Source organism: Saccostrea echinata, unplaced genomic scaffold (assembly GCF_033153115.1).
Source record: "Saccostrea echinata isolate AGI-Se365-2 ecotype Australia unplaced genomic scaffold, CSIRO_AGI_Sech_v1 ptg000054l, whole genome shotgun sequence".
NCBI lineage: Eukaryota > Metazoa > Mollusca > Bivalvia > Ostreida > Ostreidae > Saccostrea > Saccostrea echinata.
The window spans coordinates 59,931,219-59,944,425 of record NW_026889803.1 but is presented as its reverse complement, the minus strand read 5'-3'; the positions used below and the strand labels follow the sequence as shown (position 1 = coordinate 59,944,425).

Sequence of the window (13,207 nt, the reverse complement as noted above, 5' to 3'; positions counted from 1 at the left end):
GGTTTAGAATAGTTTAAGAAGTACTTTATTCACGATATACATAGAAGTATATGCAAAGAATATGGATTGAACAGCAAGCAACAGTGGCCTATATTAGTTTTCTCCATTAGAGATCAAGGTATACAAATCATGAAATGTTACAATGGTATATATCTCAAATTTTAAAAAACATGTATTTTAAACTAATTTTTAAGAAGGATACAGAGTACAAAATTGAAAAAAGGGGGAAATGAACAATAAAATGGAAAAATGAAATCCCTGGCGGAGGGAAAGGGGAAAAAGGCTCAGAACCATATCTGTATATGTACTTTCAGTGTACATGCTGCGCATTAATACTTATTACATTTTCATATTCTAAAATCTTTTTGTGTTTTTTTTTAGATAGACAATTATAACCAGATAATACAATATTGACATCTCTTGGTATGTCATGGTGAATCATATATGTAATCGAAAAGTTCCTTGCAAGATCATGACATGGGCATTGAAAGAAAAAAATGTACAGAATCTTCAAAGAAAAAAAAAATAACCACATATTAAGCATTTAGGTGAACCAACTAAAAAAGGTTTAGAATTCAAGAATCCTGAAAAAAAAAGTTGATATTGAATTACTTACATGTATATAATTCTATACAAGAAATATATTTCTTTCAAAGAAGAGAAACAATTTTTTTATAGTAAACTTTATCGCATTGACATTTTAGTATTATGCGATATCAGTATCTATAATAAATATATTAAAATAATTAAAAATAGTTATTTTCATTCATATTTCGAATCCATATATCAGTGAACTTGATATAAAAGACACCACATTGCATGACTATTTCATATTTGGATGTTTTACTGACTATTGACATTAATTGTCAACTATCAACTAAACTCACCTTTCTCATCGCCAGCTTTCACCTATTTATGTAGTTATGTTCCACTATCACCTGTATGTGATGTTTATATTCCCAACTGATTCGGTATTCAAAAGCATTTAAAAAACCAGGCAAGGTATACTGAGAAGTTGATGATACAGGGCTTTCAATTTCGTTAGACGTAAGCATTTTGCAAATTTAATGGTCGTAATATTAACTTTGTTAACTTTGCAAACACAACTTATCTTAAATACAATGTGCATATTTTCTATGAAAAAAAGTGCCAGGATTTTTGTTAATTTATATCCAATTTGCCAAAGATTGTTTTAATTATTTGGAGATGCATTTGCTATGGCCACTTTAAAAACACAGGAAAGTACGTCCTCTGGAGTTACAAATGTTTATCTTTGAAAAGAAAAGTGATACGATTTCTGCTATTTGTTATTCTAAGTTCCATGACATTGCACAAAAACAATGATCCAGAATTCTCTGACATATAAATCTAAGATGTAAGCATAGTCTAAGATTCATAATTGTAAATCAACTTCCTGTTATCAATTATTTAATCTTTGAATTGTTATTTTTGAGACAATGGTAAGATTCCAGTAATTTTCAGAAAATCTCAGTGGATGATTTAAGATGTGAATGTTAAGCGACTTTAAATAGGAACATTGCTCTTTGCAAATTAACAAACCATTGAAGAATTATTATATACTGTGGAAGATAATAAATCGCCTTGAAATTTTGAACAAATAAATCTCATACAAAATTTATCATTCAAGGAGAACCAAATGGAAAAAGTGGTGGTCAGGAGAACTGCATCGCCATGTTTTCTCCAGGAGCCAAGTGGTTTGATGATTTATGTTCCAATACACGCAGTTCTATATGCAAGAAAAGAGGTAAAACTTTTCCATATTACTTTTTTTTTCACTTTCATGCATAAAAAGCGGATTCGATTTCTTTTTTTGCACTCTTTAGTCATATGGTATTATTTTTCCTCATGTATTACATTCTTTTTTAAATTTTTAAAGCAAGTTCTTTACAAAGCAGAGTGAAGTAAAATATATATTTGTTGTAAAAAAAAATATATTTCCTTGTTCTTTTACAGTCAGAAATGACACAAGTAACCTTCCGCCGACATCTCCTCCATTTCCTTCTGGTAGGAAAACCTAACATGAAAATACACTCTCCACCTTTATATTGGCAATTAAATCATTATAAAATATAAATAAGACTGTCTTACCCAAATTATTAATTGTTTAGTTGGATTTAAGTATTTTGTTGATAGATTACAGTGAAAAAGGGCAAAGATTAAATTATATTATGATGTAAACTTAAAGTGAAGACAGTAACTAGTTAGTGATGAAAATTAATAAGTAGTATTTGAATATTTTGATCTACAGAAACTCAACTGAAAATAAAAACATTTTTAAGTGAATTTGAAATAGCTTTCACATGATTTAAATTTCACAGACAACTTTCAAGGCAACTACTTCATTTTATTGTTGTTAGGCAATAAAGTGTATGGCTGTCCTGGAGAAGAATGGTCCGACTATCGATTATCATGCTATTTTGTTGCAAGGAACAAAACGTCTTGGACAGAGGCTCAGACCTATTGTAGGTCTGCAGGGGGAGAATTGGCGTCCATTCATGATGAGGGGGAGCAGGCTTTTGTGTACAGCCTATTGCCAAAGTGTAAGATTACTGAAACTTTTAGTATGCATAGTAGGTGACCAAACAATCGCCAGCGTCTTGTTTGGATGGTCTGTGATATTTTTGGCATCCCAGTTCTATACAGCAGTTCATTGTTATACCGGGTAGATGGTGTTAGGCCATCAGAACTGAAGAATGTGGCCATGGGATTTGGTTTAGAAGGCTTCGAGTTTTGTTTCAATTGCACAAAAGGTCTTCCAGTATTCTAATCCATACGGGAGGACATTGCTATTGAAGATCCTGACCTTTGTGTGGATGTAAAATCCTGTATGTGGGTTTCAATATTGCAAAATCTTGGTTTGTCTCTTGGTGTTGATCACTCTGTACATTATCGCTGTCGCTCGTTATGGTGACTTTACATCCCAGGGACGTCAACTCCTCAACGTCCTACAGGGCTTAATATTGATCATTACTGTGTTGCTGTTTTTATTGGTACTCGTAAGACTGTGCCTTTTTCAGGTTGACATTCAATACGAGTGTGCTATGGCACTGAGATGCCCCCTGTCTTTTGCTCTTTCCTGGATATTTAAGTATCAGTAAGATAGAAGGCCAAGGTCATCAGTATCATCCAGTTCTTCTAGGATTGAGGCCAGTATCCACTCAAATCCCTGTCTTTTGCCTTGTGTGACGTTCCTCATGACCTAGTCGATTGCGTGGGAGAAGACTCGGGCGAAAGGATAATCCCTTGCTTCACTCCGGTTTTCACTTCAAGGGCTCAGTGAGCTTGTTGTTATGAATCATTCGTCCTTCAAAGTTCTCATAGAGGGACTGGATGATACGAACCCAGTTTTGGGGGATTCTTTGGTAACAAGATCCTTCAGAGAGACTCTGAGAGTCAAAGATCTTCTCAAAATCAAGAAATACAGCAAGTGTGCTTTTCCACTCGCATAACTACTCCATGATCTGCCTTAGTACAAATATGTGGTCGAGACAGAATACGCGAGAAAAAAAATGAATTATTTGCACTTAAATTGTGAAACAATACATGAAACAATTTAAAATCCTTTACAAAAATTAGCATACATAGCAATAATTATATTTATTATTGGAATACATTCCCAAAGGGGAAGTGTTGAAAATACATAGAAATTATATACATGCATGTTCCGGTATTCCATCTATAAGAGAATTACGAAGTCATTTCCTTTTACAGCTCACTGCTACAATCTTCACAGCTCTGAAAACAACTGTGACTTCTGGGCCAAAAATGGCGAGTGTGACAAGAATCCATTGTGGATGGCCAACAACTGCCAGCGTTCCTGTCAGCGATGTATGGCGGATTGCCGGGATACTTATGGAACAACAGAGTGTCAGCATTGGGCAAAGTCCGGGGAATGTATCAAAAACTACAAATGGATGCTCCAGAACTGTGCTCTCTCATGTGGCATCTGCGATTCAGGTACGTTTTCTACTTACTATTATATGTAAATGGATGAAGGGTATTTCTACCAAATAACAAATAACAAATAACTATACGTTAATTAAGTTGTCCCTGGTCTTGATCTGGGCACTGATTGATCATAAACGTACATGTAAAATAAAAAAAAATATATTCTGCTTATACATGTTCATTTAGTTTATTTGCTCTACTAATTATTCAAGTTCAAACGTTTCCCATGGGCTATTTATGAATTAAACTGTTACATATTGTATATGCTCAATATTTTAAAGGTACTCATTCAAAATACGCTTTTTGTTTTGTTAGATGATTTCCATTATCATATTGCTATTGTTAGGCAACCTTTCAAAAAATGTGATTTGTTAATGCAGACAGTCAGTAAAAATAGTACATTTTTATGATTGTTCCCTCTTTATTAAACTCAATTGATTTTTGTGACCACTTGTTACTTTTCCCCTTTTTTAAATGAAATGCATATTATTACAAGATGTATAAATCATATTTTTTTTATGTAATCCCGTTATATGATTATTTTTCACATCTATGATTCAACAGTAGAAATACTAGTATTTCACCGTGCGTCTTAACTATCGAAATTATTCAGATAATGATACATGATAACAGGGCTTTTCTCGTCAAAAGATGATTCCCCCCCCAAAAAAAAACCGTTTTGCCATTCACATCATGGTACAAATTAGTAGATTTAAATGAAAAAAAAATCTTTAGGTGTATTTCATCACATACTCATGTACAAGTATTTCATCAATATACAGTACTTTCAAAATAAAAACCGTACGTTTTACATTCATATCATGCTACCATTTAGTAAATTAAAATGAAAAAAAATCTTTAGGTGTATTTCATCACATACTCATGTACAAATATTTCATCAATATACAGTACTTTCAAAAGAAAAATCGTACGTTTTACATTCATATCATGCTACCATTTAGTAAATTAAAATGAAAAAAATCTTCAGCATTTTCAGGTGTATTTCATCATTAAGTGTTAGTTCGGAAATCAACGTAACTATTACAGAAATATATTGATACAGCTTTGATACACAATTTCAGCGATATATGGTGGTTTTTGGATTGGATTTCATGACAAAAAGGAAGAGATGTCGTTTGAGTGGTCTGATAGAATGAAAGTGACTTATACAACATGGGCTGACAAAGAACCAAACAACATGGGGCGGAGTGGTCAGGACTGTGTCATGATGAAGCTAGTGGTAAGGTATACCTTCATCATACTACGGATCTCACACTAATGTTTGATGCTAGTATTAAAATCTACCGGAATATTAAATTTTCACCATAGGATGGTAGATGGGTTGATTTTGATTGCAATGAAAAGATGCCTGGCTTTGTGTGTAAGACTGCCAAGAAGTTGGTTCCTAAAGCAACTGTGTCACCGCTTTCCATTGGTTGTTCAAATGTAAGATTTTTACGTTGTAGATGTAGTATACATTTATTTGAATATTTTTATGAACGTTGACTAAGTTCCAACTACATGCTATTACACACAATATGTAAAGTTCTTCAGTTCTGATTATTCGAACCATATTTTAAAGTAAATTAAATGTACATTTGGGTTACTGTATCTCATTTTATCAAAGTGATCGTGTAGGTTATTCACGCAACCTACTTCAATTCTTAGGGAAGTGTTGGGTACAACGCATTTTGCTATGGATTTTATGAAACTAACATGACGTGGAATGAGGCAGAACTATTTTGTGGGAATAGGAGTGGACACTTGGCAACTGTAAACGACAGGTACCCTATAAAAATGATGTAGCACCCATAGTCTTTAAAGACTTACCTTAACTACTTGCATCTCTATTTAACAGCATTCTCAGTCTAAAGACCTGCAGAATTTATTTAGATTTATAAAACATCATTGCATGTGGCTTTTATCAAAATATATTCTTATGAAGCATAATTTATTCAAAAAACCTTCTACATGAGAAGAAGAAATCACTTTATGTGGCTTTTATTGCGAAATTTTGATATATAGAAGACGTATTATCAATTAATAATAGTTATTTGCATTCACAATGCCAGTGAACTAGAAATAAAACACACCGTCTGTTTTGCTGTTGGATATTTTACTGACTTTAGACGTTAATAGCCACTTTACAACTAAACAATATGACAAATGGGATGACTTCAACTTTTTAAATTGTCTTCTTTATGCAGTTATTTTCCACAACCACCTTTATGTATGATGTTTATATCTCCTAACTTATTCGATACTCAAGAGCATGTTCCGAGTACGATCAATTTTTAGGTTGCTCAAAAATAATGTTACAGGGTTTCAACTATCTCCTTAAAAAAAGTTGAAAAAGCAGCATTTCACAAATTCTATGGTCGTTTAAATGACCTACTTTGCAAATAAAAACCTATCGTTCGGTCATATTTTGTTTGACATGTTCTCACAAATTGTTAGGTCATTTTTTTTAAATACCAATTTGACTACGGGTTATTTTGTTTACATGATCACTACAGAGGGCTCAGGGCGGGTGTGGACTGGTCAAAAGGGGGTGTTTGCTCCTCCTCCTAGGCACCTGATCCCACCTCTGGAGTTTCCAGAGATCCGCGTTTTTTCCGTTCACAATTGAAATTATTTACTGGATTTGTGAGTTTGATTGCAGTTATTTTTATCCTTTCCATTCTAAATATACCCCTTTTTTGTTTTAGATACATTCAATCCTTTGTTGCCAGTCATATAGTAGGAAGAAAAGGAAATTTTTGGGTTGGACTTACACAGAGTTACGACACTGGCATAGTTGAGTCCTGGACAAGTGGTCAGAGTGTCGGATTTACATACTGGGCAAACCAACACACAGGTTAGTAATACATGGTTTCCATACTGGGCAAAGCAACACACAAGTTACTCATACAGGGTTTACATACTGAGCAAACTAACACATAGGTAAGTAATACAGGATTTGCATACTGGGCAGACAAGCACACAGGTTAATGATGTAGAGTTTACCAGCATAAGAGTTAGAAATACAAGGTTTTCATTCTGGGCAAACCAGCAAATATATAAGCAATACAGGGTTTACATACCGGATAAACCAGCAAACGGGTTAGTAATACAACATACTCCATACAGTGTCACTTTCCCTGTGCATTTTATATGGAGTTGTAGCGTAACGTAATACTGAGCTGTCTGGAGCTTGGTAATACAAGGTATACATTCTGAGCAAACCTGAAAACAGGTTAGCAATACAGAGCTTACATACTGGACATATGGCATTTTGAGAACAAAACAAACGTAATATTTGAAAAGATAAAAGAAGAAAGTGTCATGGATCACAAACGTTTGTTTTATTGAACTTTGTGCTTATGTAAATATGAAGATAACGAACAGTTATCAAGCTCAAAAGTCCATTGGAACAATAGAAATTTGGAGCAGTACAAATATAGGCCTCCAAAACATCAGCGGTGGTATTAGGTGGCATGGAGGAGTAAGCATCCCATGTCCACTCGCCACACCCGCCGTGTGCTACTTGTTATGATCGGGCAAACGGAAAAATCTGTAGAAAATTCAGTGTGGAAATACGGCCTACCAGTTTGTATGTCCGTCAGTAAACGTTCGACTTGACGATAGATTGTATTTGCTAATAAAGTCTTTGTATCGACCAAAGAATTTTCGAAATGTCTTTAAACAAGAATGTTGATATCCTTATATCAACGATTTATTCGTCAATAATTTTAAAAATTGTTCGTATTTTGAGCATGTTCTTGCTTATCGAATCATCAGGGATCGAGACATGAACTCCTCATGCAAATGATAATGGTATAAAGCTACAATAATAAAGAAAGTTGAAGTCATCACGTTTATTATGAATTTTTATTGATAGTTTACAATTCTTTCTCTTGTACATGTAACATATCCAAGTATAAAACAGATATGTAAGACTCTGTTTCTGATTTGAACTTGTTGATCCTGTTAAAAAAAATGTATTTCAGCTGAATCGAAATGTCCCAAAATAAAGGATAAAAAAAGGAGATCTGTAGGAAAGAGACTTACCTCTTATGTTAATAGAAACGTAAATTTCAAGCACAATCTTTATACAGAAATTTCATCTTCTCTAAAATCTTTACTTTAATATTTTTTGAAAGTGTATATTGTCTAAACGTTTGGAGAATTGTTTGATAAAAGGATATTGTTATATTACATGCAATGTAAGTGATAAGAACCACAACTATAAATGACATTATTTTAAGGTAAAATAGAGGAAGATGGGTTCTGTGTTTCTATGTCGGCTGAGCATCCTGTTGGCTTATGGTATACTTTTAATTGTTCTAACCGTAATCCGTTTATTTGCGAATTCCCAAGAGAGGGTTTCACAACCCCTACTACATCCCAACCTACCACCACCATGACCAAACCTTGTGAAACGGGATGGAGTGAATATGAGGGAAACTGCTACAAGGTATTTAAGTTACTGATTGCAACATGCCATCTGAAACAAATATTATACTCTAGTGACAGACATTTTTTTCATATATTTTTTCCTAGTGTATATTTATTGCCCCGAAAAGGGTTCCAAAAAATGTCATTTCTGTTATCGATCGTTGTTGATTATACATACATATACAGAATTTCCCAAAAGAGAACTGGATGAATGCCAGAGACTCCTGTAGAAGGATGGGGGCTGAATTGACAAGCATTCATTCCTATGAAGAGAACCAGTTTCTTTTTTACAAATTTATTGAGTAAGTCATTAGAGAAATATTTAAATTGCAGTAGGTACTGACAATGATAAGTAAATAACCTTTTTAATGATACTTGTATAAAGATTGTGTTAGTTGTGCATATATATATAGTTTATTTGTTCGATTTTTAAGGTATATCGATCCCAGCTGGATAGGGTTAAATGACAGGGACTCGGAGAGAGGTATACGTTTCTTTAGAGTAACTGATTCAGGTGTTTCAACTTAAGATTTGTGTGTAAAAACAATTCTTTTTTTCTTGTTAATTTAGAAATATTTACTTAAATATTTTTTAGCTTGTGAGGGGTTTAACTTATTTTAACAAAGTAAAATTTTCCATAGATACATACAAACTTTTAAAAATTCAAGCCTGCTTATACAGATATCTGTGTCTTTAAAACGCATTTTTCATAAATTCAGAACATTTTGAAGTTGTCAGTAGTATATCCAAAAATTTGTCTAATTAACAGTTCACCCTTCCTTTCTATATGCAATGAACATGCTATATCACTTAAATCAAATTTGTTATAGGTTTTTCATGGGTAGATGGGAGTCCTGTAGATTTTACCAGCTGGGGAGATTCTGAGCCTAATGACTTCTATAACAACGAAGATTGTGTAGCTTTTTATAACACGTGGACAGCAGATTGGAATGATTGGAACTGCCAAACCATGTACAACTACATCTGTAAAATTCCAAAAGGTGCATGTATAACTACATCTGAAAATTCCAAATGTAGAACTACATTTGTAAAATCCTAAAAGGTGCATGTACAACTACATCTGTAAAATCCCAAAAGATGCATGCATAACTACACCTGAAAATTCCAAATGTATAACTACATTTGTAAATCCCAAAGAGGTGCAACTACATCCATAAAATTTCAAAAGGTACTTGTATAACTCCATCAGTAAAATCCCAAAAGGTGCATGCATAAAATCTATAAAATTCAAAAGGTTCTTGAATAACTACATCTGTAAAATCTTAAAAGGTGACTATATAACGACATCTGTAAAATCCCAAAAGGTGTCATTTAGTTTGTTACAATTAATTGTATATTATGTATTATAATGATAACGAACATTGATCAATGTCATAAATCCAGATAAGAGCACGATTGTGCTACCAGAGGTGGGATCGGGTGCATAGGAGGAGCAAGAATCCCCTGTTGACCGATCACATCCATTATGAGCCCTATCTATTGATCATTTGGAGTAATCCGTAGTGAAATTTAGTATCAAAAATAACCTGACAACTGGTATGAAATGTGTCAGACAAAATACTATCCAATAATAAGTCGTATTTGCAAACAATTAAGCCATTATATCGACTTTATAATTTGCGAAATGTGACTTTAAAAGAGGTTAAAATCACTGTTACTTCATCTTATTTCTCAGTAGGCTGCCTAGTTTAAAACTACATCTCTGTTATACTGTTGGAATTATACTAGCAGTGATCCTAGAAAATATTGCGAAATGTTTGTATTAAATGTCTCTAAAATATTGCATTAATGAAATAGAACGTAGTTTATTGTTACCCTCTATCTATTGACAGTATCCCTGCAGTTTTGATGGATACTCTTCCTTTTATTCTCTATGCTTCCTGTTGTTCGCTGTTGTTCAAAATAAGTGCTTTTGAGAACAGAAAGCACATGCGTTAATTATCAAGGTATTGTAAAACCTGGTGAAATTTTTTTAACACTGAGTATTTAAATATCTATTGTGTGAAACAAATATTAAAGATTCAAATAAGAATTCAGCTTAGAACGAGTTTGTAGGCCAGGGAAACTAATATTTACTGATCGAAGAAGGCTTAGATAGCTGCTCACCACCGAGTGTAGAAAAATGGGGTTAGTTTTCTAACTCTGCCAGCTCTATCCTTCTGCTGAATTCCTCTCCTTATTTCAGTATTTTGTCCCACGTGAAACAAAAATAGAAAGTAGAATGCTTAGTGTTTCAGACATGTCAAAAGTTTAAGAATCCTTTAACAATCTTTTGAAAATACACATTTATGATAAGCTTTCTGTTTTCAAAAGCACTCATTAGGTCACCTAAGTTTACTCAGGTGACCTATTGCTATCCGTTTTCGTCCGTTGGCGTGCGTCGTGCATTAAAATTTGAACATTTTCAGCTTCTTCTCTGAAACCGCTCAACCATTTCGACCAATTTTGGCATATAGCGTCTATGGGTGAAGGGGGACAAAATTTTTGAATTTCATGGTCCCTGTCCCCCCCCCCCCCCCCTACGGGACCTGAGGGTTTGGGCCAAAACCACTACAATTAATGCAATCTTTACAAATCTTCTTCTTAACTCCTTGACATCAAGCAGTCAAACTGTTGGCATGATTGTAATAAGCATTTAGCCCTCTACCAAAATTGTGAAATTCATGACCCCAGGGTCAGTGGTTCTGGCGCTAGGGCGGGGCTCTAATGATTATATAGTGAAAGTGCATTATTTCTTTAAAAATCTTCTTCTCTGCTCCTAGGTATTTAGGAGATAAACCAAGTATATAGTTATGATGAGCAAGGACAACTCTTTCAAAATTATGATATCGTGGTCCCTGGGTCAGCGGTTCTGGTGTTAGGGCGGGGCTCTATTGAATATATAGTGAAATGGCATTAATTCTTTGAAAACCTTCATTGCTCCTGGGTATATAGCAGATAAACTAGGTGCATGATATGGTGATTAAGGATGCCTCTACCAAAATTGTGAAATTTGTGTCCCCAGGGGTTCATGTTGGGGAGGGGATCTATTAAATGTATAGTGTAATGCATTTTTTTGTTGAAAATTTTCTCTGCCCCGGGATATTTAACAGAAAGAACTAATTGCATGGTTATGACGAGCAAGGAAATCCTTTCAAAAAAGTTAAAATTCATAACCCAGAGGTCAGGGATTTTGGTGTTAGGGTGAGGCTCTTTTGAATATATAGTAGAAATGCATTATTTCTTTGAAAATCTTCGTCTTTGCCCATTGTTATTACTAAGAACGTGGTTATGATGAGCAAGAGTGCCTCTTGCAAAATTGTGAATATCTTGGCTCCTGGGTCAGGGGCATTGGTATTAGGGTGGGGCTATATTAAATCTATACTGAAAATCTATTATTTCCTTGAAAATCTTCTCTGCTCCTGGGCATGTAGGAGGCAAATAGAGTAACTGAGTATAAAAAGTTGTAATAAGCAGGGAAGTTTTTATCAAATTTTGAAATTCTGTATCCTTTGGTCAATTTATTTATTTCTACCGAAAGAAGTTATTCCCCTTTGCTATTCACCTATAATACTTAATCACTGTAAAAAACGTAACTTAAAAGGTCAATTGAATAACAGAATTATGCAAAAATTTTTATAATATTTAATACAAAAGTACTTTCATAGTTTTTAATGGTCAGATAAACTTTTAAATAATAGATAAACGAAAATGGGACAAAATTACCATATCTTTGTACAATAAATAAATTCTTTAAAGATCAAGAGAGGCCAATGTGAGAGGGGGTGAATTGTGTTAACTAATAGTGCTCTAGAACTATTGCTTTGTTTAGTCCGCATGAGGATAGTGACAAATGGGGAAGTACAGGCAAATAAATAGATCTTCTTTAAGATTTGTTATTGAGTACTACATGAAATATATGGAGATAACGAACAGTATTCAAGCTCAAAAGTCCATTAATCAATACAAAATAGGAGCAGAGCAAACACGGACCTCCAAACATCAGAGGTGGGATCAGGTGCCATGGAGGAGTGAGCATCCCCTGCTGACCGGTCACACCCGCCGTGTGCTCCTTGTCATGATCGGGAAATAACGGAAAAATCCGTCGACAATTCAGTGTGTAAATAATGGCCTAACAATTAGTATGAAAAACGTCAGTCAGCATTTGACTCAATGATAAATTGTATTTGCTGACAAGGTCATTGTATCGACCATAGAACTTACGAAATCATGACTTTAAACGAGACAGCTGATATTCTTGTTTCATCAACTTATTTGTCAATAATTTACCTCGTTTTAGAAATTGTACATACGTAGAGCATGCTCTTGCGTATCGAATCAACTGAGAGATATATACCCCGTATGCAGGTGATGAAGGTATATTGCTGCATAAGTAAGGGAAGTTGACGATTGAAAAGTTAAAGTCATCACGTTTATCATAAAGCTTGGTTGTTAGATTACCATTAACGTCTTTTTCAAGTAAAATATCCAAATATGAAACAGATGCGTCAGACTCTGTGGTATCTTTTATCTCAAGTTCACAAGGATATATCGTATCGACATAAGAATGGAAATAGCCATTGTTAATTGACAATACGTCATCGATATATCTAAATGTCGAGTTGAAGGCCACAGCAAGTGTTTTCTTCTTTTCACATACAAGATTTTGGACAAATTCTGCTTCATATGAATACAAAAAAAAGGTCTGCTGATAACGGGGCGCAATTGGTACCCATGGGAATTCCAATAGATTGTTGGAAGACCTGGTCCCCAAAAACCACATAGATATTGTCAATCAGAA

General features: G+C 34.1%; 1 protein-coding gene across 1 annotated transcript in view; it reads left to right on the top strand.

The window, feature by feature from the left end:
• Positions 1-13,207, top strand: part of LOC133172321 (macrophage mannose receptor 1-like) — a 30,163-nt gene that overhangs the window by 724 nt on the left and 16,232 nt on the right. The window contains exons 3-14 of the mRNA XM_061307182.1: positions 1,649-1,765; positions 1,975-2,025; positions 2,379-2,561; positions 3,733-3,978; positions 5,052-5,209; positions 5,299-5,415; positions 5,638-5,753; positions 6,678-6,826; positions 8,217-8,425; positions 8,593-8,708; positions 8,841-8,890; positions 9,237-9,407. Coding sequence (XP_061163166.1) covers positions 1,649-1,765; positions 1,975-2,025; positions 2,379-2,561; positions 3,733-3,978; positions 5,052-5,209; positions 5,299-5,415; positions 5,638-5,753; positions 6,678-6,826; positions 8,217-8,425; positions 8,593-8,708; positions 8,841-8,890; positions 9,237-9,407 — 1,683 coding nt within the window. The remainder of the gene's footprint in view (positions 1-1,648; positions 1,766-1,974; positions 2,026-2,378; positions 2,562-3,732; positions 3,979-5,051; positions 5,210-5,298; positions 5,416-5,637; positions 5,754-6,677; positions 6,827-8,216; positions 8,426-8,592; positions 8,709-8,840; positions 8,891-9,236; positions 9,408-13,207) is intronic.